This window comes from Procambarus clarkii, chromosome 42, assembly GCF_040958095.1.
Source record: "Procambarus clarkii isolate CNS0578487 chromosome 42, FALCON_Pclarkii_2.0, whole genome shotgun sequence".
NCBI lineage: Eukaryota > Metazoa > Arthropoda > Malacostraca > Decapoda > Cambaridae > Procambarus > Procambarus clarkii.
Genome location: NC_091191.1, coordinates 18,816,100 through 18,842,713, shown reverse-complemented (window position 1 = coordinate 18,842,713; position 26,614 = coordinate 18,816,100). Strand labels below are relative to the sequence as shown.

At 42.6% G+C, this 26,614-nt stretch overlaps 1 protein-coding gene across 8 annotated transcripts in view; it reads right to left on the bottom strand.

Moving 5' to 3' along the window:
* LOC138373610 (serpin B3-like) overlaps positions 1 to 26,614 on the bottom strand; it is an 83,463-nt gene that overhangs the window by 11,895 nt on the left and 44,954 nt on the right. For all 8 annotated transcript variants that reach the window (XM_069339928.1, XM_069339929.1, XM_069339927.1 and 5 more), the window contains exons 4-5: positions 20,762 to 21,005; positions 5,597 to 5,841 (exon numbers count right to left, since the gene is read on the bottom strand). In XM_069339928.1, coding sequence (XP_069196029.1) covers positions 5,597 to 5,841; positions 20,762 to 21,005 — 489 coding nt within the window. The remainder of the gene's footprint in view (positions 1 to 5,596; positions 5,842 to 20,761; positions 21,006 to 26,614) is intronic.

Here is a 26,614-nt window from a genome sequence, read left to right as displayed (position 1 = left end):
TCAACATTTTCCGGTAGGGCTTGTAGAAGTGTGGAGGAAATAAGTTCAGTAGATTTTTTTTTACCTTTGTTGACATTTCCTTCTTTGAATGAGGGTTGGTCTGCCGCAGTGCTTGTTTATGCTTTACCAAGCATCATGCTGATGGTCTCTGTCAATGACTCAATAATCATTACCACAGTGGTCGTGGTGTCTTTGCCATCCAGCTACTGGGGCATTTGATGACGTAGAAGTCATCATTCGTGCTTGTGATATCCTGGAGGAAATAGCAGGTGTATTAATGTTTTTACCCTGATCTATGCGATAGTTTTTTGCCTTGTGTAGTAGGGCTTTGTTTTCTACAGTTGTTCGAGGCCCTGGTGTTCAGAATGGTGCATCATGGGTGCTCAAGACTTGGAGCAGATTCGGACTTGCCGAGAAGTATTCCATTGGCTTTTAACTGAGGGTCTGGTAGTTTGCTTCGTGGATTTGTGGCTTCGGGTTGCTGGGTAGATCTAAAGGTTTGGAGAGGAGATATGATTGATTGATAAAGATTAAGCCACCCAAGAGGTGGCACGGGTATGAATAGCCCGTAAGTGGTAGATTCTATTTTTTATTTTTAGTGAATGTATACTGTGTGTTGAGGTCGCATTTAAATCGTCAGGCTGCTATCGGTGGGGAGGATACTGCTTGACAGTATTTATGAGCATGTCCACCTGTTAGAGACCTTTTTTGACCAGAAGAGTGGCAGGGTTGATGGTTTCATGGTGGTTACTGCAAGATCCAGGGACTCTTAAAGCTCTTCTGAGGTCGTTGGTTGCTTGACATTCCAGGAGATAGTGAAGTAATGGCTTTTCTGTGATTATTTGGCAGCAGATGCATTCTCTCTATCTGGGTTCACTAATTTCCACAGTTGCATCTGTAACCTAGACGGAGTCTATATAACCGAACTGCTATTTCCCTGTGGATTTCTTTTGGGATATTTAGCCTGTCTAGGAGATATGAAGGAAATCTAATATATTTGCCTGAAACGCTATGTGTACTAGTGGATTTAGGTATTATATGTACTAGCTCTTTCTTTAAATCCAACATTATGTTTGTAACTCATCTGTAATGTACGTACCTTTAGCTGAATAAAGAATCTGAATCTGATACCTCCCAGTACCAGACTGGGAGGTCAGGTACATATAAGATGAAGTGAGGAGAAAGGCGAAAGTAAAAGGGTAGAGGTAAATTGAGGAGGTCAATAGAATAAGCATACAAATATAAATCAGGTGATAGGGTAATTAGAACTCAGGTGACTGTAATTGGTTGGGTGTTTTGGGCGGTGACATCATTGTAGGAATTTTCGTGTTCCGGTCTTGCTCGCACACTCATGGTGCATAGAGTGAATAGATCTGTAATTTGGGTATTGATGGTGGGTTGTTCTTCATTTATGTCTAGAGCTTCAAGAATTTGTAACCTTCTTTCCTTTTGGGCATTTTCTATTATGCATATGTTCTTATTCAGCATTTCTCTTGTTAGGGTGATATTATGGGCTTATCTCATGTGATTTTTAAGAGCACCTGTCTGAAGCTGACAGGCTAAACGCCTCATAAGCTTGGTCGACATCAAACCTATGTACTTAGAATGAAGATTAAATCCTACATGGGGGACAAGTGCACATATATACCACATTCTGCTGCAGCAAATGACACCCAGCTGCTTTGGGCTATTGTTAATGAGGAGGTCAGTGGTCTTCATTCAATAGTATATAATGATGTTTATGTTTTGGTATGGGTTGTACTTTTTACTTATTTACGGACTATTTCTGTCATTATTCTTTACTCATTCTTGTGCATGGCGGATTTGTAATATAATTTTAGTGGAGGTGTTGTGGTTTCTGGTTTTGGTTCAGGATTTCACTTAAAAATCACTGGTCCAATTGGCGTCTTGTAATGGTGTTGATATCATGGTTTATAGCCATTCTTTACCAATACTTAGTTATCCTTTCAAACTTCTTACTCACTTTGCTCCTTTCAGAGCAGTGGGTAAGTGCTGGACGACTATATGCTTTGAAAAAAAAGACGGCTTTATATCTTTGGGGGCACTCCCACCCTTCAGGCATAATCCTATGTTTGTAGGCTTGGTATATATGCTGGTACTTAGAGATGCTTCTATATTTGTTATGAACACATCCAGGAACAGCAGACTGTGATTGTTACTATTCTCATGGGTGAAACAAAGTCCTGACTTTCTCTCTAGAGTGCTTTTTGGATCAATTAGTTCTTCTCGGTCTTTTACTATTACAAATATGTCATCGACATAACGGCAATAAGGAGCAACGGCTTGTGTCTCATATTGAAAACTCTGTCCTCGATGGTGCCCATGTACAAGTTAGCAAAAAGCACTGATGGGGAGGAGCCCATTGCTACTGTTTCCTTGCTGGCTGATGATAGGAGCTCCGTTGTGCATGTTTCGAGTAGATTCATCTGGTGTGACTCCAGTATGTCTAATTTGGGGGTGCTCTCGTCTCTGTATACTCTGTCCAGGATCATTGTACGGTGGTGTCGACCGGGTCGTTGGTAAATAGAGATTCGACGTCTATTGAAGCAATAATTCCTTCGGGCTGTGTAGTCCTGGTTATCTATTGGAAATCTGCTAATGATTGAAGTCTACAGTTGCGTGGAGAGTATGGAGTTAGGAGTTCGTTTAGTCGTTAGAAAAGGCGGAAGGTTGGAGGTGGTATCAACCCCAACCTTACCAGCACTATACTACCTCCATGCCGTCCCGACCACACTCCTAGTACTGTCAGCAAAAGATGCCGATAACGGCCAAGGAACATAATGAGACATCGTAGAAGACGTGACAGCGAACATAATGAGGCAACGAAGGGGGAAGGACGTGACAGGGAACCTAATGAGACAATGGAGCAGCCTTGACAGGGAATATAATGGAACATAATGAGACAATGGAGAGGGGGGGTGACAGGGAACCTAATGAGACAATGGAGCAGCCTTGACAGGGAACATAATGGAACATAATGAGACAATGGAGAGGGGGGGTGACAGGGAACATAATGAGACAATGGAGCAGCCTTGACAGGGAACATAATGGAACATAATGAGACAATGGAGGGGGGGGTGACAGGGAACATAATGAGACAATGGAGCAGTCTTGACAGGGAACATAATGGAACATAATGAGACAATGGAGGGGGGGGGGTGACAGGGAACATAATGAGACAATGGAGGGGGGGGGGGTGACAGGGAACATAATGAGACAATGGAGAGGGGGGGTGACAGAGAACATAATGAGACAATGGAGGGGGGGGGGGTGACAGGGAACATAATGAGACAATGGAGGGGGGGGGGTGACAGGGAACATAATGAGACAATGGAGAGGGGGGGTGACAGGGAACATAATGAGACAATGGAGGGGGGGGTGACAGGGAACATAATGAGACAATGGAGGGGGGAGGGTGACAGGGAACATAATGAGACAATGGAGCAGCCTTGACAGGGAACATAATGGAACATAATGAGACAATGGAGGGGGGGGGGTGACAGGGAACATAATGAGACAATGGAGGAGCCTTGATGGGAACATAAAGAGACAACGGTTACGTGACAGGGAACATAATGAGACAACGGAAGGGAGGGGACGTGACAGGGAACATAATGAGACAATGGAAGGGAGGGGACGTGACAGGGGAACATAATGAGACAACGGAAGGGAGGGGACGTGACAGGGAACATAATGAGACAATGGAAGGGAGGGGACGTGACAGGGAACATAATGAGACAATGGAAGGGAGGGGACGTGACAGGGAACATAATGAGACAATGGAAGGGAGGGGACGTGACAGGGGAACATAATGAGACAACAGAGGGGACGTGATAGGGAAAATAATAAGACAACGGAGGAGACGTGACAGGGAACTGTTATGACCACACACATATGTATGATGTGTTCAAACCATATAGTAAAATAATAGTGTTATTTCTTATATCTGTATTCTTATATTTTTATATTTGTACTCTCATGTTGATATTACGCTAGCAGAAGCTAAATAATAATTGTGTACATATAGAGTAGTATGAAGAATTAGATATACCTGAGGTATGACTAGGGATATACGGTAATGTAAGTGGTGAACACCGGTCGACCAGATATCTACTGGTAATCCTCCTAATTCCCTCCCCCCCCCCCATCCTTGGCGAGACGTCGAAGACCAGTGTTACCATATGTAAGAGAATAGACTTCCTTACGTGATTGTATATAAACCATGTTATATTCTAATGTTCCTTGAGTTTGCTGTGTATTCTCCTGTGGAGATTATTGTATATTATAATACGCACTTAGTAATGTGCGACGTAGAAGTTACAATTGGGTTTTTGAGCTTCTGTTATGTGAGAGGGGTGACTTGCCATGTTGGCAGCACAGTCGTTCTCGGCCGGCTCAGCTCTTGGTAAGTCATTACTCACCTGATTTCCTAGATAGGAGGACGTGTAGACGTCCAGCTGTAAGTTGTGTTATATACTGTTGGTTTTTTTTATTACTCGGGTATAGATAGGAGTAATGATTTTTGTGTAAATGGTTCAGACTACCACAGTCTACCGAGATATATCAGCTGTGTTAGGTGGTAGGTGTTTTAGATTGGAGGATCGTAGAGGCTTGTTATTGTGTTATAGTATTTTACTGAATACTCACCCACTACTTATTTATGTATAACACCTCCAACCTGTTACTTGGGTTAGTGTACCACTGCGCCGGGTTGGAGCCTGGTGTTAGCTAGTCCTAAGTATTAGCCGTTACAGATTTTGATTGCTGTGTTTTAAGTTCTTGAAGTTCATTGATGTGAATAATTGAGCTGTGTGCTGAAGTTCCTTGTTCTGATTACAGTATTAGTTGTATACTAATGTATATCAGTTGTATATAGAAAATATTAGTTCTTAGTGTTTTACGGTGACCAGTTTATATGTCCCAGTAAACTGGCGTTGTTTTAACCAGCCTTTTACACGTACCTCTAGACACTTATTGAAAATTGGCCAGGATTTGGTTGGCCAGCGATGCTGTGGAACATGAGATCATGACAGGAACACAGACACAACGGAGGGGACGTGACAGGGGTACACAATGAGACAACGGAGGGGACGTGACAAGGGTACACAATGAGACAACGGAGGGGACGTGACAGGGGTACACAATGAGACAACGGAGGGGACGTGACAGGGGTACACAATGAGACAACGGCGGGGCGTGACAGGGGAACACAATGAGACAACGGAGGGGACGTGACAGGAGTACACAATGAGACAACGGAGGGGGAGGACGTGACAGTGAACATTAGGAACAGTGGAGTAATAATAAGGAGCATGTTGTAGAACATATGTGTTCGCGCTGAACCCCAAATGTTGAACAAGACACACAGCATGTACAGCTTACCAGCACTACACCACCTCCGGGTCGTCCCAACGACTCTCCTGGTGGTGTCAGCTTAAGATGACGACTCTCCTGGTGGTGTCAGCTTGATGACGACTCTCCTGGTGGTGTCAGCTTAAGATGACGACTCTCCTGGTGTTGCCAGCTTAAGATGGTATCAAGAAACTAATTCAACTTTAACAGACATTTGACTCACCAGCTTCAGTTCTTCCTTGATTGTTTGCTCGAACTTGAACTTTGGAAGTTTAAGAATGACTTTCTGTGTTCTGAGTTTGGTGAGAGCATCCGTGAAAGTGTTGTGTGAGAGGCGTCGCAACATGGCGTCCAGGGGAGTAGTGGCGTCGTCGCCTGCCGTGATGTAAGGCAGGAACACCAACATGGACGCCGCCTTCCCCTTGTACGGCATCTCCAGCACCGTCGCTCCCAACTGACTCGAGTCTCCTGCGTCAAACAAACAACTGGTGTTCAGACTGTCGGCCACATCGTGCTAGCATCACACTATCGTCACAAATGATTAGGAAACAAAGTAAATATTTAACATAAATAACAGGAAGGTCTGTCAGAAACAGAACTGCTTTCAGGTCTTCACACAACAAGATGGGGTACCAAGTGTGCAAAATAAATACTGGTTGGCATGGTAAGCATTGCAGATGAGGAAAAGAAAAAGCCAGAGGGAAATAGATGCGACAAAAAACTATCAGAAACCCGCAGAAGAATTTTGTTATCGGCTAACTAAATTTTTCAAAAAGATTACATGAGACAAGAGATCTCACAAAAATCTGGAAAGAGACAAAAGATGTGTGTAAATGGAAATAGGCGAGAAACGTCATGTTATAGACATTAGGAATCATTAGTCCATATAAGATCCAACTCATTCATTCAACCTGTCCTCTTAAAAAGAACGTCAAATTTGGCCGTTTGCCCGTATGGCCGAATATGGACGTAATTTGAAAATGAAAAAACAAATTGAAAATAAATTTGGGATTTTTTTTTTCAACGACAGTAAGTTAAGAGTCCTCTGATAGGTTAGGTGGGCAGGAAACCTCTCATAAAGTTTCAAAACGGTATGAAAAACGTTAATGGAAAGTAACCTCTTCTAAGCTTGCCGAGTAAGCCGGACGATTCAGACATAAAACGGAACAGTACTTCACTTTTGTGAGTCAATTTCATATCAAATTACGTCCAAATTTGGCCATAGCGCATATACGAGCCAAAAGCGACGTTATTTATAAGAGGACGGGTTACACACACACCTATATTGGCCCTGGTTTTAACTGATATATATTAGTAGAGCACATATAGGTAGGTTGCAACGAATATAAGAATATATCATTCATTTTCTTGTCCATTAAAGTTGGAAGATGGCGAGGAATCCTTTGGATAAAAGTGACCTCCCTCATGTGCCTCATCAGGTGACTGGTGCGTGTGGTGTATCAACTTCCTCAAGTGTCGCATCAGGTGACTGGTGTGTGTGGTGTATCAACTCCCTCATGTGTCTCACCAGGTGACTGGTGTATGTTGTGTATCAACTTCCTCAAGTGTCGCATCAGGTGACTGGTGTGTGTGGTGTATCAACTCCCTCATGTGTCTCACCAGGTGACTGGTGTATGTTGTGTATCAACTTCCTCAAGTGTCGCATCAGGTGACTGGTGTGTGTGGTGTATCAACTCTCTCATGTGTCTCATCGGGTGACTGGTGTGTGTGTGGTGTATCAACTCCCTCATGTGTCTCGTCGGGTGACTGGTGTGTGTGATCTATTAACTCCCTCATGTGTCTCATCAGGTGACTGATGCGTGTGATGTATCAACTCCCTCATGTGTCTCATCAGGTGACTGGTGTGTGTGGTGTATACACTCCCTCATGTGTCTCATCAGGTGACTGATGCGTGTGGTGTATCAACTTCCTCATGTGTCTCACCAGGTGACTGGTGTGTGTGGTGTATACACTCCCTCATGTGTCTCATCAGGTGACTAGTGTGTGTGTGTGTGGTGTATACACTCCTTCATGTGTCTCACCAGGTGACTTGTGTGTGTGATATATCAACTCTCTCATGTGTCTCATCAGGCGACTGGTGTGTGTGGTCTATACACTCCCTCATGTGTCTCATCAGGTGACTGGTGTGTGAGGTGTATACACTCCTTCATGTGTCTCATCAAGTGACTGGTGTGGTGTATATACTCCCTCATGTGTCTCACCAGGTGACTGGTATATGTGATGTATCAATTCCCTCATGTGTCTCATCAGGTGACTGGTGTGTGTGGGATGCATCAACTCCCGCATGTGTCTCACCAGGTGACTGGTGTGTGTGGTGTATACACTCCCTCATGTGTCTCTTCAGGTGACTGGTGTGTGTGATGTATCAACTCCCTCATGTGTCTCATCAGGTGACTGGTGTGTGTGTGTGGTGTATACACTCCTTCATGTGTCTCACCAGGTGACTTGTGTGTGTGATGTATCAACTCATGTGTCTCATCAGGCGACTGGTGTGTGTGGTCTATACACTCCCTCATGTGTCTCATCAGGTGACTGGTGTGTGAGGTGTATACACTCCTTCATGTGTCTCATCAGGTGACGGGTGTGTGTGGTGTATTAACTCCCTCATGTGTCTCACCAGGTGACTGGTATATGTGATGAATCAACTCTCTCATGTGTCTCATCAGGTGACTGGTGTGTATGGTGTATAAACTCCCGCATGTGTCTCATCAGATGACTGGTGTATGTGGTTTATCAACACCGTCATGTGTATCATCAGGTGACGGGTGTGTGTGGTTTATCAACACCGTCATGTGTATCATCAGGTGACTGGTTTGTGTGGTTTATCAACTCCCTCGTGTGTCTCATCAGGTGACTGGTGTGGGTTGTGTATCAACTCCCTCATGTGTCTCATCAGATGACTGGTGTATGTGGTTTATCAACACCGTCATGTGTCTCATCTGCTGACTGGTGAGTGTGGTATATCAACTCCCTCATGTGTCTCATCAGGTGACTGGTGCATGTGGTGTATCAACTCCCTCATGTGCTTCATCAGGTGACAGGTGTGTGTGTTGTATCAACTCCCTCATGTGTCTCATCAGGTGACTGGTGTGCGGTGTATCTATTCATCCATCCACCAACACACACAGGATGAAAAGGATGTATTATTAGGGTAGGCAAGGATGGATTATTTAACACGGGTGGTACACCCATAAGGAGAGGCCTGTGCTAGCTGTGTCCCCTTGTGTCCTCATCCAAATGACTTACAGAGACATTAAAAAGAACTTTTTCAGTGTCAGAGTAGTTAGCAAATTGAATGCACTAGGAAGTGATGTGGTGGATTCTAACTCCATTCACAATTTAAAATGTAGATATGATGAAGCTCGAGAAGCTCAGGAATCTGTACACCAGAAGATTGACGGTTGAGACGCGTGACCAAAGAGGCAAAGCTCAATTCCTTCAATAAAATTAGGTGAGTACAACTAGGTGACAACTAGATGAGTACACACTCACACGCATACACACACACGCACACACACACACGCACACACACACACACAGAGTGTGTGTGTGTGTGTGTGTGCAGAGCAAGGAAGTAGAGAGTTACAGTGAGGGGAGAGACCTCAGAATGGCGTGAAGTCACCAGTGGAGTCCCACAGGGCTCTGTGCTTGGACCTATCCTGTTTCTGATATACGTAAATGATCTCCCAGAGGGTATAGACTCATTCCTCTCAATGTTTGCTGACGACGCCAAAATTATGAGAAGGATTAAGACAGAGGAAGACAGCTTGAGGCTTCAAGAAGACCTGGACAAGCTGCAGGAATGGTCGAACAAATGGCTGTTAGAGTTTAACCCAACCAAATGTAATGTAATGAAGATAGGAGTAGGAAGCAGGAGATCAGATACAAGGTATCACTTGGGAGATGATATACTTCAAGAGTCAGAGAGAGAGAAAGACCTGGGGGTTGATATCACGCCAGACCTGTCCCCTTAAGCTCATATCAAGAGGATAACATCAGCAGCATATGCCAGGTTGGCTAACATAAGAACGGCCTTTAGAAACTTGTGTAAGGAATCTATCAGAACATTATATACCACATATGTCAGACCAATCCTGGAGTATGCGGCTCCAGCATGGAGTCCATATCTAGTCAAGCATAAGACTAAACTGGAAAAGGTTCAAAGGTTTGCCACCAGACTAGTACCCGAGCTGAGAGGAATGAGCTACGAGGAGAGACTACGGGAATTGAACCTCACTTCGTTGGAAGACAGAAGAGTTAGGGGGGACATGATCACCACATTCAAGATTCTCAAGGGAATCGACAGGGTTGATAAAGACAGGCTATATAACACAAGGGACACACGCACTAGGGAACACAGGTGGAAACTGAGTGCCCAAATGAGCCACAGAGATATTAGAAAGAACTTTTTTAGTGTCAGGGTGGTTGATAAATGGAATGCATTAGGAAGTAATGTGGTGGAGGCTGACTCCATACACAGTTTCAAGTGTAGATATGATAGAGCCCAGTAGGCTCAGGAACCTGTACACCTGTTGATTGACGGTTGAGAGGCGGGGCCAAAGAGCCAGAGCTCAACCAACGCAAACACAACTAGGTGAGTACAACTAGGTGAGTACACACACACAAAGACACACGCATAGCTGTCCTGTAGGTTGGGCCGTGATAGCTGAGTAGACAGCGCTCTGGATTCGCAATTCTAGGGTCCGAGCCCTATTTCCGGTGATGGCAGAAACAACTGGGCAGAGTTTCTTTCACCCTGATGCTCCTGTTACATAGCAGCAAATAGGTACCTGGGAGTTAGATAGCTGATACGGGCTGCTTCCTGGGTGTTTGTGTGCGGGGAAGGGGGGGGGGGGACAGTTGATTGTTGCAACCCGTTCTCGCAAATTTAATAAGTCAATATTGACTTATTAAATATGTGCATAGGTGATATACTTAACATAATAGATACCCTTAAAAAGATTCATAGAAAACACCGACCTTACCTAACCTTGTTAATGTCTTAAGATAAGCATCTTATTGCTTCGTAATTACAATTATTACCTAACCTATAATAGGTATAGGTTAAGTAATAATTGTAATTACGAAGCAATAAGATGCTTATCTTAAGATACTAACAAGGTTAGGTAAGGTCGGTGTTTTCTATGAATCTTTTTAAGGGTATCTATTATGTTTAGTATATCACCTATGCACGTAGTTAATAAATCAATATTGACTTATTAAATTTGCGAGAACGGGTTGGATTGTTTGACAGTTGAGAGGCGGGTAGAAAAAGAGCAGAGCTTAACCCCCCGCAAGCACAACTAGGTGAATACAAGTAGGTGAATACACATATACACACACACACACAATGCTTGAACCAGCAATGCTTGATTTGATATTTACTCTAAATGAATGGGATATAAGGGAAGTTAAGATAGAAGCGCCCTTGGGAATGAGTGACCACAGTGTATTGAACTTTGAGTATCTGGTAGAGCTAGGAATTATCTCCCCCAAAAAAGAACTAGGAATCAAAAGGCTGGCATACCGAAAGGGGAATTATGAACAGATGAGAAGTTTCCTAAGTGAAATACCTTGGGACACAGACCTCAGAGATAAGTCTGTACAGGGTATGATGGACTATGTTACCCAAAAGTGTCAGTAAACAGGTTCATCCTGGCCCAAAGGGAAAAATCCGAGAAGCAACAGAAGAATTCATGGTATAATAGGGCATGTATGGAAGCGAAGAAACTGAACAAAAGGGCGTGGAGGAACTTCCGGAATAACAGAACACCAGAAAGCAGAGAGAGATACCAGAGAACCAGGAATGAGTACGTCAGGGTGAGAAGAGAAGCAGAGAAAAGTTTTGAAAATGATATAGCAAACAAAGCCAAGACCGAACCAAAGCTACTCCACAGTCACATCAGAAGGAAAACAACAGTGAAAGAACAGGTATTGAAACTTCGAACAGGCGAGGACAGGTATACAGAGAATGACAGAGTGGTGTGTGAAGAACTCAACAAGAAGTTCCAGGAGGTCTTCACAATAGAACAAGGTGAGGTCACTGTGCTAGGAGAAAGGGAGGTAAACCAGGCGGCCTTGGAAGAGTTCGAAATTACGAGAGAGGAGGTCAAGAGACACCTGCTGGATCTGGATGTTAGAAAGGCTGTTGGTTCAAATGGGATCTCACCTTGGATACTGAAAGAGTGTGCAGAGGCACTTTGCTTGCCACTCTCCATAGTGTATAGTAGGTCACAGGAGACGGGAGACCTACCAGAAATATGGTAGACGGCGAATGTGGTCCCAATATACAAAAAAGGAAACAGGCAAGAGGCACTGAACTACAGGCCAGTGTCCTTGACTTGTATACCATGCAAGGTGATGGAGAAGATCGTGAGAAAAAACCTGGTAACACATCTGGAGAGAAGGGACTTCGTGACAAATCGCCAACATGGGTTCAGGGAGGGTAAATCTTGCCTTACAGGCTTGATAGAATTCTACGATCAGGTGACAAAGATTAAGCAAGAAAGAGAAGGCTGGGCGGACTGCATTTTCTTGGATTGTCGGAAAGCCTGTGACACAGTACCACATAAGAGGCTGGTACATAAGCTGGAGAGACAGGCAGGTGTAGCTGGTAAGGTTCTCCAGTGGATAAGGGAGTATCTAAGCAATAGGAAGCAAAGAGTTACGGTGAGGGGTGAGACCTCCGATTGGCATGAAGTCACCAGTGGAGTCTCACAGGGCTCTGTACTCGGTCCTATCTTGTTTCTGATATATGTAAATGATCTCCCGGAGGGTATCGATTCATTTCTCTCAATGTTTGCGGACGATGCTAAAATTATGAGAAGGATTAAAACAGAAGAGGACTGTTTGAGGCTTCAAGAAGACCTAGACAAGCTGAAGGAATGGTCGAACAAATGGTTGTTAGAGTTTAACCCAACCAAATGTAATGTAATGAAGATAGGTGTAGGGAGTAGGAGGCCAGATACAAGGTATCATCTGGGAGAGGAAATTCTTCAGGAGTCAGAGAAGGAAAAAGACTTGGGGGTTGATATCACGCCAGACCTGTCTCCTGCAGCATATATCAAGCAGATAACATCAGCGGCATATGCCAGGCTGGCCAACATACGAACGGCATTCAGAAACTTGTGTAAAGAATCATTCAGAACTTTGTATACCACATATGTCAGGCCAATCCTGGAGTATGCAGCCCCAGCATGGAGTCCATATCTAGTCAAGGATAAGACTAAACTGGAAAAGGTTCAAAGGTTTGCCACCAGACAACCCGTTCTCGCAAATTCGTAAAGTCAATATTGACTTATTAACTACGTGCATAGGTGATATACTAAACATAATAGTTACCCTTAAAAAGATTCATAGAAAACACCGACCTTACCTAACCTTGTTAGTATCTTAAGATAAGCATCTTATTGCTTCGTAATTATAATTATTACTTAACCTATACCTATTATAGGTTAGGTAATAATTGTAATTACGAAGCAATAAGATGCTTATCTTAAGATACTAACAAGGTTTGGTAAGGTCGGTGTTTTCTATGAATCTTTTTAAGGGTATCTATTATGTTAAGTATGTCACCTATGCACATATTAAATAAGTCAATATTGACTTATTAAATTTGCGAGAACGGGTTGCACCAGACTAGTACCCGAGCTGAGAGGTATGAGCTACGAGGAGAGACTACGGGAATTAAACCTCACTTCGCTGGAAGACAGAAGAGTTAGGGGGACATGATCACCACATTCAAGATTCTGAAGGGAATTGATAGGGTAGATAAAGACAGTCTATTTAACACAAGGGGAACACACACAAGGAGACACAGGTGGAAACTGAGTGCCCAAATGAGCCACAGAGATATTAGAAGGAACTTTTTTAGTGTCAGAGTGGTTGATAAATGGAATGCATTAGGAAGTGATGTGGTGGAGGCTGACTCCATACACAGTTTCAAGTGTAGATATGATAGAGCCCGATAGGCTCAGGAATCGGTACACCTGTTGATTGCCGGTTGAGAGGCGGGACCAAAGAGCCACAGCTCAACCCCCGCAAACACAACTAGGTGAGTACAACTAGGTGAGTACACAAAACATGACAGAAACAATATGGCAGTTAACACTATAATTGAGAGGGAAACATCTGCTGCCTGTAGAAATCGATCCCATCTGCTCTTCATGGGGAAACTTCAATCACGGAAAGATAGACTGGGAGAGCAAGGAAACCTCATGGAGGGAAAGAAATAAGAAGAACTAAATTATTGGACGACGATGAACTAGCGAGATTCGAACTAGTCTTCACTCTGAACGACTCCGACATAAGGGAAATCGGTTTAGAGACCCCAGTAGGAATAGGCGATCACAGTGTACTGACGTTTGAGTATCTGGTCGAAGAACGGTTAATGTGCCCAAGGAGAGGACCAGAAAACAAGAGGCCGGAATTCCGAGAGGGAAACTCTGCGGAGATTAGAAAATCCCTAACTGATTTAACGTGGGAAACAGAGTTCAGAGGAATGACTGCCCAAGACATGATAGACTACATCAGGCAGAAGTATAAGGAGGGGGGGCAGACATGTTTGTCCCAGTTTGTTTGTCTAACTCTTTGTTTCCTTTGGTATAGCCATGCACTAATCCAACTTATTATAGCACCCCCAATACCATGATCCTCTATCTTTTTAATCAGTCATTCATGTGGCACTGTAATCAGTGCCACATGAATTTAATCAGTCATTCATGTGTCATTCAAGCTTTGCTAAAGTCAAGGTAAACAACATCACAACCCTTACCACTATGTGGATGGGGAAGAGAATAGGTTGACTAGTGTGAACACATTCTAAATATATCAAAAAAAGTTTCTAAAACTGTTGGCATTCTTTCTAAGATCAGATATTATGTCCCTACCCTGATGACGCTCTATTACTCTCTCATCTATCCTTATCTCAATTGTGGTATTTGTTCTTGGGTTTCTACTACACAAAATCATTTACGTCCTCTAATTATTCAACACAAAGCTGCTATTAGAATACTATCTAATTCTGGCCCTAGACAGCACTCGGTACCCTTACTCAAATCTTTGAATATGTTAGATATTAAGTCACTGCACATCCTCTCATGCGTACTCTATATATTTAAAACTCTGAACTGCAATGTCAATCCTGACCTTAGAAGCTTCCTAGAAGGTTGTAACACAACTCATGGGCATCACACCAGAAACAAATACCTATTTGATATTCCAAGAGTGCGACATAATCAAACTAGAAATGCTCTACAAATCAAGGGACCCAGAATGTGGAATGGTATCCCCAATCATGTCAAAGGCTGTACCTCTCCCAACCAGTTTAAGAGTAAAACCAAGTGCTACTTAATTAACTCCATGTAACCTACCTTACCCCTAAATGTCAACCCATGTCATGCTTTTGTTAAACAACGCTGTTTGTTCACCAATTTGTACAATTGCTTATTTCTGCCATGTTCCCCCCATTTTTATTTTTATTCCGTTTTTCAACACAATTTATACCTAATCCCAATTACTATTAAGTTTTAGTCTAAGTGTTGTTTTTCCCTACACCCTGCCCAAAACGCTATGCGTATTAGTGGCTTTAGGTATTGTATGTACTAGCTCTATCCAACATTATGTTTGTAAATCAACTATGTATGTACTTTTCCTGAATAAAAATTTATTTATTTATTATTTATTGCTATCAACTGCCTTAACTATGCTGGAATAAAATAATAGCAATTTTTTTTAATTAACGGCTATTTGTGAAACCAAGTTTTGAATTATTTATTAATTAACTTTTCAAGATGGCGACGAATGGTATTTGCAATTATCGATTCAAGTAACTTTCCCACAATAGACGTAAGGCTAATTGGCCGATAGTTTGACGCAAGTGATCTGTCTCCCTTTTTTTAAATTGGTACTGCATTAGCAACCTTTCACGACACTGGCCCCCTCCCCGCTCAGCTCGTTGATACCGTGAGGAGGGCTTAGTGGGCGGCTGCTGGAGTGTGATGCTCCTTGGGACCGTCCTCTGTCCTTTTATAGCCTTGTGCTCCTGCTGCCGTCCTCTCCAATTGTGCTGAGCATTTTTTCCTTTTCCTTCTGTTTCGTTTTTCTGCCCCCTCTACTCCTATCTGCTTGCCGTTTCCTGGCGACCTTTTGCTTGTTTTGGTTCTTCCTTTGGACTTCTTCTATTTTGACGCCCGGGTGCATGAGGAAGCATACTCTTGGACCCGTAGAACTGTAGTACCCAACGTCGAGAGCGAGGGGATCCTTTTATTGTCAATCCTCCTTTCGTCACTGAACTCGATCTCGACGGACTGTCGGTTCTTAAGGTAGCGTTTGTGGGGCGTATACTCACGACGCACCCCTAGGAGGCCCCCGGCATGATCGGCGATAGCTTCTTGTGGGGTGTCCTGCCTCTAATTGTGGCTCCATGGTGGGTGTGGAGGCACATCCGTGAATGAATGTTTCTTTTTCGTAACAATGATATCTACTGTTTCTGCTGTTTCTCCTTTACCTTAGACTCGTGGGGTGGGCGACCAAGCCCCCGAGTCAGTCTGTGTTGGAAGGCCGGGCTCTGTAGCCTCCACTGCAATGGGCCCCGACCTTACTCCTCCTTTGGCTTCTCTGACTCCTTCCCTCGGCTCCCCTCCCTCCTCTGTGGTTGCGTCGAGCCCCAAGCCCCCAGTGGTGACTACCTCGTCCCCTGCCACGGCTCCTTCTCTAGTTGTAACTACTGCGCCTTTTAATCCCTCTCTCTCTGGGGGTTCTCAACGCCGTCCTCGTCACAGCCACCCTCGCTCGATTCCTTCCTATTCCGATACCTATCAAGCTTTGTTTGGTCCCACTTTGTGGGCCAAATATTTTGATCTCCTCCCTCTTGATTCTGCGCCTCCTGACGATTTCTCCCTCCATCGACATCTCGTTCATTCCGTGGATGCCTCTGTTACCCTCAACCCCACCCGTCTCGGTACACGTGTCGTTGCTGCTCCTTCTCAGGATGCAGCTTCCCGCTTGGCTTCCTTATCCTGCCTTGGCGAGACCCCTGTTCGGGTCTCAAAGAACGCTCAGTTGAACGCCAGTGTTGGCACTATTCTCCTTCCGCCCCATGTTGCGACCGGTGATCGGGATCTGTGAGACTGCCACGACGATATTGGACATATCCTTGCTGCCCAGGGCCATTCTATTCTCCAAGTGGACACGTTTACTAGTCCCCCTCGTGGTAGTCGCCGTCAACCCCTTCGGGTTGTGAAGATTACCTTTGATGGTAGGACCCTTCCACCCTCTTTCATTCTTGCTGGTGCCAGGTGCTCTGTCCAGGAGTACATTCCTTCTCATAGGCTCTGTAACAAGTGCTGGAGGTTTGGGCATGGTGCCCTCCGCTGCTCTGTGACTGTCTCTCTCTCTGTCCTTTGTGTGGTGGCGAAGGTCACTCTAAGTCGGAGTGCACTTCTCCCTGGGCTCGTTGCCTCAACTGCGGTGAGGCCCATCCAACCTTCTACCGTGCGTGTGTCCATTATAAGCTTGAGGCAGCCGTCCTCAACTTGAAGGACGGCTGCCTCAAGAACAGATTATACAGCCGTCTGTATAATCTGTCTCCAGGAGCAGATGCTTGGTGCTCGTCCTGGTCGTTTTCGTGGCTATTCCTTTCTTTCCCCCCCCCCCTCCAGCTGTTGCTGGGGCTCCTACTTCTTCTGCTCTCTTGATTCGCACTAATGTTCCCTTTGTCCCCTTACTTTTTCCTTTGCCTCTCCATTGTTCTGCTGCTCGTATCTTTGTGGGGAAATGGTACACAGTTTGTTCCATTTATCTCCCCCCGAGTGTCCCGCTTTCTCTTCCTGATCTGAAACACCTCCTGGACTCCTTGCCGGAGCCTGTGCTCCTGCTGGGTGATTTCAATTGTCATTCTCTTTGGGGTGATGTTCTGACGAATACCCGAGGTCGTCTTCTTGAGCCGTTTATCCTCTCTTCTTCCTTGTCTCTTCTGAATTCTGGTGAGCCCACTCATTTGGACTCTCGGACTCGCACCCTTTCCTGTCTTGATCTTTCTCTTTGCTCTTCTTCTCTTTACTTAGATTTCACGTGGCAGGTTCTTGATGACCTCCATGGCAGTGACCATTTCCCCATCCTTGTTTCCTTTTTCTCTTTTCGTCCTTCCTCTCCTTCCCTAGGTGGCAGTTTGCTAAAGGAAACTGGAACCTCTTTACCCTCAGTGCTGCTCTCTCTGACCTCTCCCTTCTGCCTCTCCTCCTTTTTCATGACACTGTCATCGACACTGCCTTCCTCTCTATTCCTCGCTCTTCCTCTCAGGATCCACGGAAGTGCGTTCCCTGGTGGAATGCAGACTGTACTCGGGCTGTTCGCTGTAAGCATGCGTCCTGGAAGAGGCACCGCCGTCGACAGACGGCCGATTCTTTTCTTTTGGAAAGCGAGTGCTGTGGCCGGTAGGGCCATCCGTACGGCTAAACGTGATTGTTGGGCATCTTATGTCTCCACAATTACGTCCGAAACTTCCCTGCCACAGATCTGGAAGCGTATCCGCAAGATAGTGGGTAAGATCGTTCCCGATGTTTCACCGGACCTTCACCTCCGTGGTACTCTTGTGGCGGACCCGTTGCAGGTTGCTACCGAACCGGGTTCCCACTTTTCTTCTGTTAGCTCTGGTCTTAATCTTCCCCAATCTTTCCTTCTTCATAAACCTGTCCTTGAGTCTCGTCCTTTAGATTTCTGCACTCGTCTTCGACTTTCCTATAACGATCCCTTCTCTCTCTCTGAACTTCGTTCTGCCCTGGCCCTCTGCGGTTCTATGGCGGCGGGCTCCGATGGTATTCATTATGAGATGCTTCGCCATCTCCCTCCGTGCACGTCTCAGTATTTACTGAGTCTGTATAATCTGGGAATCGTCGTCAGTCCCTGAGGACTGGCTCGATGCCGTTGTCCTCCCTGTTCGCAAACCGGGGTCTCTGGGAACTTCCTCTAAGGACTTTCGCCCTATTGCCCTCACAAGTTGTGTCTGCAAACTCTTTGAACGTATGGTTAACGTTCGTCTGATGTGGTTCCTGGAACACCATCACCTCCTCTTCCCTTCTCAATTTGGTTTCCGCAAGTGCCGCAGCAAGACAGATGTCCTGGTGAACTTGGAGGTCTATATTCGTACTGCTTTTGCTGCGAGGACCTCCATTGTTGCCGTCCTTTTTGACCTGGAAAAGGCTTACGACACCACTTGGCGATATCATATTCTATCCCAGCTTCATTCTTTTGGCCTTCGTGGTCATCTCCCTCTCTTTCTCTGCAGCTTCCTCTCTCGTCGTTCCTTTCGGGTGCGCCTTGGTACCGCTCTCTCTGCCTCTTTTCAGCAGTACGAAGGTGTGCCCCAGGGTAGTGTTCTGAGCACTACTCTTTTTCTGGTTGCCCTCAATGGTCTTCTTTCCTCTCTTCCTTCTGGTGTCTTCTCCGCTCTCTATGTCGATGATCTTACCCTTTGCTGTCAGGGTGATGATTCGCCTCTCCTTCAGCATCGGCTTCAACTTGCGATTGATGCCGTGTCGTCTTGGGCCACCGATCATGGCTTCAATTTCTCTTCTTCTAAGACTTGTGCCATGACTTTTACTCGGAAGCGGGTCGTTCTTCGTCCCTCACTTTATGGTCATCCCCTTGAGTACAAAGATTCCGTGAAGCTTTTGGGGTTATTCCTTGACACTCGTTTGTCTTGGTCTCCCCATATCTCTTACCTCCGTGTTGAGTGCTCTAAGGCCCTTACCCTCCTTCGGGTATTGTCCCACACTTCTTGGGGAGTGGATAGGCGCACGCTCCTTGCTTTACATTCCTCTCTCGTCCTGTCTAAGCTCGATTATGGTTGCCCTGCTTACTCGTCTGCTTCTCCTTCTACTCTTCGCCGTCTTGATGCTTTGCACCATACTGGGTTGCGCCTCAGTTCTGGTGCCTTTCGTTCGACTCCCGTCCTTAGCTTGTATGTTGACCCTGGCTTCCTGTCTCTCCATGACCGCCGTGATCACTACTGTCTTCGCTATCTTGCGTGGTCCTTACAACATCCTTCCTCTTGCCTATGTCGTGCTTTAACTTTTACCACTCCTGCGGTTCCTGCTCCTCTTCACCACGTCCCTCTTTCTGTCCGGTTATCTCGCTTACCATGATTTGTTAAATATGGTACACAATGGCCTCAAAGCTCCTCTTTGCATTCTTTAAGCACCCTGGCAAACACTTCGTCTGGCACTGGGAATTTGTTTGGCTTGAGTTTCACTATTTGTTTAATAACATCCTCATTGGCAACTCAAACTGCTTAACTAGTCAACCTATTCTCTTCCCCATCCACATAGACTTGTTTGGCTGAAGGCATAATGTTAAGTTCCTCCTTAGTAAATACAGAGATAAAATATTTATTAAAAATACTACTCATCTCTTCGTCATTATCAGTTATATGACCTGTCTCAGTTTTAAATGTATCGTTTCCCTAATCTTTGTTTCATATAACTGAAAAAACTTTAGGATTTGTCTTTGCTAAACCGAACTGAACCTGTTGACATTAGAAAAAAGGAGGGAGCGGGGATATATGATAACAGTATACAAAATACTTAGGGGGTTGACAGGGTGGAAACAGACGAACTGTTCACACGGAAGACCAACAGAACAAGGGGACAAGGATGGAAGCTGGAAACTCAAATGAGTCATAGAGATGTCAGAAAGTTTTCTTTTACCGTGAGAGTAGTGGGGGAAATGGAATGAACTAAAGGAACACATTGTGGAAGCAAACATTGTGCAAGCAAACTTTAAAACTAGGTATGCTAGAGAAGTAGGACAAGAGTCATTGCTTTAAACAACCGAAGGCTAGAAAGGCGTGATCCAAGAGCCAACGTTCGAATCTGCAGGCTCAAATAGGTGAGTACACACATACACACACACTTTATCTAGGGTAGATAAAGACAGTCTATTTAACACAAGGGGAATACGCACAAGGGGACACAGGTGGAAACTGAGTGCCCAAATGAGCCACAGAGATATTAGAAAGAACTTTTTTAGTGTCAGAGTGGTTGACAAATGGAATGCATTAGGGGGTGATGTGGTGGAGGCTGACTCCATACACAGTTTCAAGTGTAGATATGACAGAGCCCGATAGGCTCAGGAATCTGTACACCTGTTGATTGACGGTTGAGAGGCGGGACCAAAGAGCCAGAGCTCAACCCCCGCAAACACAACTAGGTGAGTACACACACACACACACACACACACACACACACACACACACACAAACATTATAATGTCCACTAAAGCAGTGGACATCGACTAATAAACCAAAACAAATTATTACATATTTTTTAATCTTTTAACTTATTAGTTGAGGACGCAGCAGTTAACTCACCGATTCTGAAGTCAGCAGTTTGCGTCATCATGTCAACGAGAGTGTGCTGGTCCGAGGTGGTGAAAAACTTCTTTTTTGATGTATCTTGTTTCTTGAAGGCGGTCAGCCAAAGGCCCTTGAAGTAGGCTGCGTTCACCAGCACCATCGGCACATCTCTGACGTCGGCGGCGGTCACCAGGACTGGGATCTTGCCCCGCGTTGTCTTGCTAACGAACTGGTTGATTGTTTCAGCTGATGCAGCCGCCTGTCAACATAAGCTCGCAGTTGACTATACACAGGAAGGTAAGGTTTATCTCAGACCAATGAGGGATAATTTGGACTAATTGGCAAGTAGAAAAATAACTTTCTGAACACATAATATTAAAGAAATTACCAAAATGCAGGTTCTTCCATTTTGAATTAAAAGTGTTGGACAGTAGATGATGCTACGGAACAAGAATGGTAGTCCCGGTTGCACTACCTCTGTGGACAGTAGTTGATGTTACAGAACAACACTGGTAGTCCTGTCTGTACTGTCTCTGTGGATAGTAGTTGATGTTACAGAACAGCACTGGTAGTGCTGTCTGTACTGTCTCTGTGGACAGTAGTTGATATTACAGAACAACACTGGTAGTCCTGTCTGTACTATCTCTGTGGACAGTAGTTGATATTACAGAACAACACTGGTAGTCCTGTCTGTACTATCTCTGTGGACAGTAGTTGATGTTACAGAACAACACTGGTAGTCCTGTCTGTACTGTCTAAGTTATAAATTTTAAATTATGGCAGAAAGATCGATAGATTTTGTCATTATGAAGTTATTAAATGTCATCGGATCGAGCGCTGTCACTTTAAATGTTGGCAGCAAGGAGGTCAGTAAGAGGTCACAGGTCATGAGTTGGAGGATTGAGGACTAGAACCGGACGCGGGATCCCGTGCAATATATGTTGCACATGATGTAGAACAGCTCTTGTCTATGTTGCATGACGATGATGATAATGACAATGATAATGATGATGATGCAAAAATGAAGAATGATGTAATGTTTCAGTATTGAAAAAAAAGAAAAAAAAATATTGTAGGAGCATTTGTTATTTAGATAGGGTATGAAAAAAAATGACCTAAGATGAATGAAGTAGTGTGTAGAACTTAGGTAGAACTTTAAATGTGTGAAGATGAACTTGAAATTATGCTTGCTAAAGAAAAAATCATTGATTACCATCCTTTGAGGACTTAGAATCTTATATATTTTCTCTCTATGTATATTTGACTGTCAGACTGAGAGAGTGAATAACTGTCGAACTCTTAATAAACATCACCTTATGATTCGCTGTTAAACATTATTTCACCGTTGAGACTAGCATTATCTGCCATCCTGCCCATATATATATATATATATTACTGTATACTGCCGTTATGTAGATGACATATTCGTAATAGTAAAAGACTCAGATGAACTAATTGACCTAAAAAGACACCTAGAGAGAGAGTCAGTACTCCGATTTACACATGAAAATAGTGAAAATAACAGTCTGCCATTCTTGGATGTACTAATAACAAAAACAGGAACCTCTTTAAGCACCAACGTATATACCAAGCCCACCAACATAGGATTATGCCTGAACGGTAGAAGTGAGTGCCCCCAAAGATACAAAGCCAGTGTTCTCAATGCTTATATTCGTCGAGCGCTTACCCACTGCTCTGAATGGAGCAACGTGAGTAGAGAGTTTGAAAGAGTAACTCAGGTATTGGTGAACAACGGATATAGCAACGCGGAAATAAACGCTGCTATAAGAAGACACTTGGACCGTTGGTATAATTCAGAACCTAGAACAGAAACCACAACACCCCCAATAAAATTATATTACAAATCAACCATGCACAGTGAACATATAAAAGAGGAAAGAATAATGAAAGAAATAATCCGTAAAGGAGTAAAAAGCACTACTCCTAACCAAAACATAAACCTGATAATATTCTACAAAACCAAAAAGACTTCCGAACTCCTTATCAAAAACAGCCCGAAGCCGACGGAGAACCCTCTACAGCAGTCAAGCGTTGTATACATGTACACTTGCCCCCACGAAGGATGTAACCTTCAATGTAAGTACATAGGTATGACGTCGACCAAGCTGACGAGGCGTTTGACATGCCATCTTCAATCTGGTGCCCCTAGGAATCACATGAGACAAGCCCAAGACATTACTCTAACAAGAGAAATGTTGAACAAGAATACTTGCATAATAGACAAAACCCAAGATTCAAGAAGATTACAAATTCTTGAGGCAATTCACATAAGAATAGAGCGACCTACCATGAACACTCAAATCACGGAACTATTTACTCTACCCACCATGAGAGTAAGGGCAAGACAAGAACATATCGATGCCAACACAGAAGACAATGTCCAACATAACAGGCCAATTACACTGGATTAATCTTTGTGTTTAGATAGGAGATGCCTCGTATGGGCCAATAAGCCTTCTGCAGCCCCTATGTTTATCCCTTATGTATCCCCCATGTTTTCACCTTCATTGTATTATCACCTGACCTAATGCGGGTATAAAATCAACTAGTATTGTAAGATCTGTTCACTTGAGAATGAACCATGGAGGTTCGAAACGTCGTGCAAATTATACAAATAAGTGTAATACACTCTATAGTAAATCACTTCTTTTCTTCACCTTAAAAGTACGAAAATGAGTTTTGGAGAACTCCTATTTCAATTAAGCCCTGATGCTAAGAAAATAGTTAGAGGGATAGAAGCCCTAAACCAGAAAATAATAAATACAGAATATGCGGTCATATTCAATGAAATATATATATATATATATATATATATATATATATATATATATATATATATATATATATATATATATATATATATATATATATATATTTATATATATATATATATATATATATATATATATATATATATATATATATATATATATATATATATTGACTGCACAGACAGGTACAAGACGAGTGTCGTCAATGATTACGTCGACCGAGCTCTCACTCACAGCTCTGATTGGAAGCAAGTCAACGAAGAACTCTGTAGAGTAAGGCAGGTCCTTGTCAACAATGGCTTCTCATCAAAAGAATGGTGAAATGCCATGCAAGATCTGAAGAGTCAACTAGCACAACACTTGTACCTCCCATTAGACTGTTTTACAGGAACTTCTTTTCGACAGCTCACAAAACGGAGGAATGTGAACTTAAAAACATTATTAATTGGAGCGTTATCCCCACAGACAAAAATCAAAAGATACAATTAACAATTTACTACAAAAACAAGAACATGGCCAACTTACTCATGAAGAACTCTTCAGACACCAAACAGAACGCCTTCAGAAAAACCAACGTCGTCTATGCCTTCACATGCCTACTTGGGGACTGTCAGCCCCAAAGATCATAACATATAGGCAAGACAACAACGTCTCTTTCTAGGCGATTAACAATGCATAAACAACAGGGCTCCATCAAGGAGCATATAATCTCCTCACACAAACCAGACCATCACCAGAGAAATCTTAACAAGCAACACAGAAATTATCGACAGATACAACGATAACAGGAGACTCGATATCAGCGAGGCCCTACACATCAAAAAGTCAAAACTAGCAATCAAAAGCCAATTAACACATAATTACATTCTACCCACTTAAAGACCCTGAATCGACACAGATGCAAGAAGAGAAATTACGCAATTTATCCATTGATTTGTGTTCTGACTATTCAAAAATTATCTTTACCCAATTATTACCCATTGGATTTTGTTCTTTCACTTCACCCAAAAACATTAATGTCATATCACCTAACCCAAAAACAAATATAAGCATGAAGCGGAGAACATAAAATTTGTCTTTGAAAATGCGAAAAGTCTCTTGCAAAACGCTTCTAGGTGTCAGACTAAAAATAAAAAGGTGAAAATAAACTTTAGAAACTAAATTTTTCAATTACCCTTGAGAGTGAAGAAAAACGTAAGAAATATTTAGAAGATTCGTGTTAGAATCATTAATCTTACCCTTTCGGTCATATTCAACAACATATGTTTACAAGAAAGACTGCTACCAAAATATACACACACATATTATATATATATATATATATATATATATATATATATATATATATATATATATATATATATATATATATATATATATGTGTGTGTATATCACGAAAATAAACACGTGATTAAGAATGTGACAATGTCAGACCACGGAGGAAAAATGAAACAGGAATTTCCTTAAGTACTTTCGTATATTAAATACATCTTCTGAAGATGTATTTAACCTTCTGAAGATGTATTTAATATACGAAAGTACTTAAGGAAATTCCTGTTTCATTTTTCCTCCGTGGTCTGACATTGTCATATATATATATATATATATATATATATATATATATATATATATGTCGTACCTAATAGCCAGAACGCACTTCTCAGCCTACTATTCAAGGCCCGATTTGCCTAATAAGCCAAGTTTTCATGAATTAATGTTTTTTCGTCTACCTAACCTACCTAACCTAACCTAACCTAGCTTTTTTTGGCTACCTAACCTAACCTTACCTATAAATATAGGTTAGGTTAGGTTAGGTAGGGTTGGTTAGGTTCGGTCATATATCTACGTTAATTTTAACTCCAATAAAACAAATTGACCTCATACATAGAGAAAAGGGTTGCTTTATCATTTCATAAGAAAAAAATTATAGTAAATATAATAATTCAGGAAAACTTGGCTTATTAGGCAAATCGGGCCTTGAATAGTAGGCTGAGAAGTGAGTTCTGGCTACTAGGTACGACATATATATATATATATATATATATATATATATATATATATATATATATATATATATATATATATATATATATATATATATATATATATATATATATATAGACATATGTCGTACCTAATAGCCAGAACGCACTTCTCAGCCTACTATGCAAGGCCCGATTTGCTTAATAAGCCAAGTTTTCATGAATTAATTGTTTTTCGACTACCTAACCTACCTAACCTAACCTAACCTAACTTTTTCGGCTACCTAACCAAACCTAACCTATAAAGATAGGTTAGGTTAGGTTAGGTAGGGTTGGTTAGGTTCGGTCATATATCTACGTTAATTTTAACTCCAATAAAAAAAAAATGATAAAGCTACCCATTTCATACATAATGAAATGGGTAGCTTTATCATTTCATAAGAAAAAAATTAGAAAAAATATATTAATTCAGGAAAACTTGGCTTATTAGGCAAATCGGGCCTTGAATAGTAGGCCAAAACGTGAGTTCTGGCTACTAGGTACGACATATATATATATATGGGGGTACCACCACTGGTGCAATTATAGGGACCCACAGCCTCAGAGAAGGGAACACAGAGCACTCAGGGAAAAACTTGCCATTTAACTCTGAATACGAAAGAGTGTTCACTTCTCCTACCACCCCCCTTTTTTTTTATTATGATGTACACTTTATTATGCAAGGTTATACAGTTACATATCTGATTTTATACAAGAAATGAACATTAAGAGGACACAAAAAATGGAATATATATATATATATATATATATATATATATATATATATATATATATATATATATATATATATATATATATATATATATATATATATATATATATATATCAAAGTGTTCAGTGAGGATCCACAAGGTCTTCTCTGAGTACTCTTTATTTTCTTCTCCGAAGCTATGGGTCCCTACATTTGCACCAGAGGTGGTACCCCTTCTAGGTTTAAAAAAAAAAAAAATATATATATATATATATATATATATATATATATATATATATATATATATATAAGCCTATACTTGCATAAACCACAAGTGAAGATA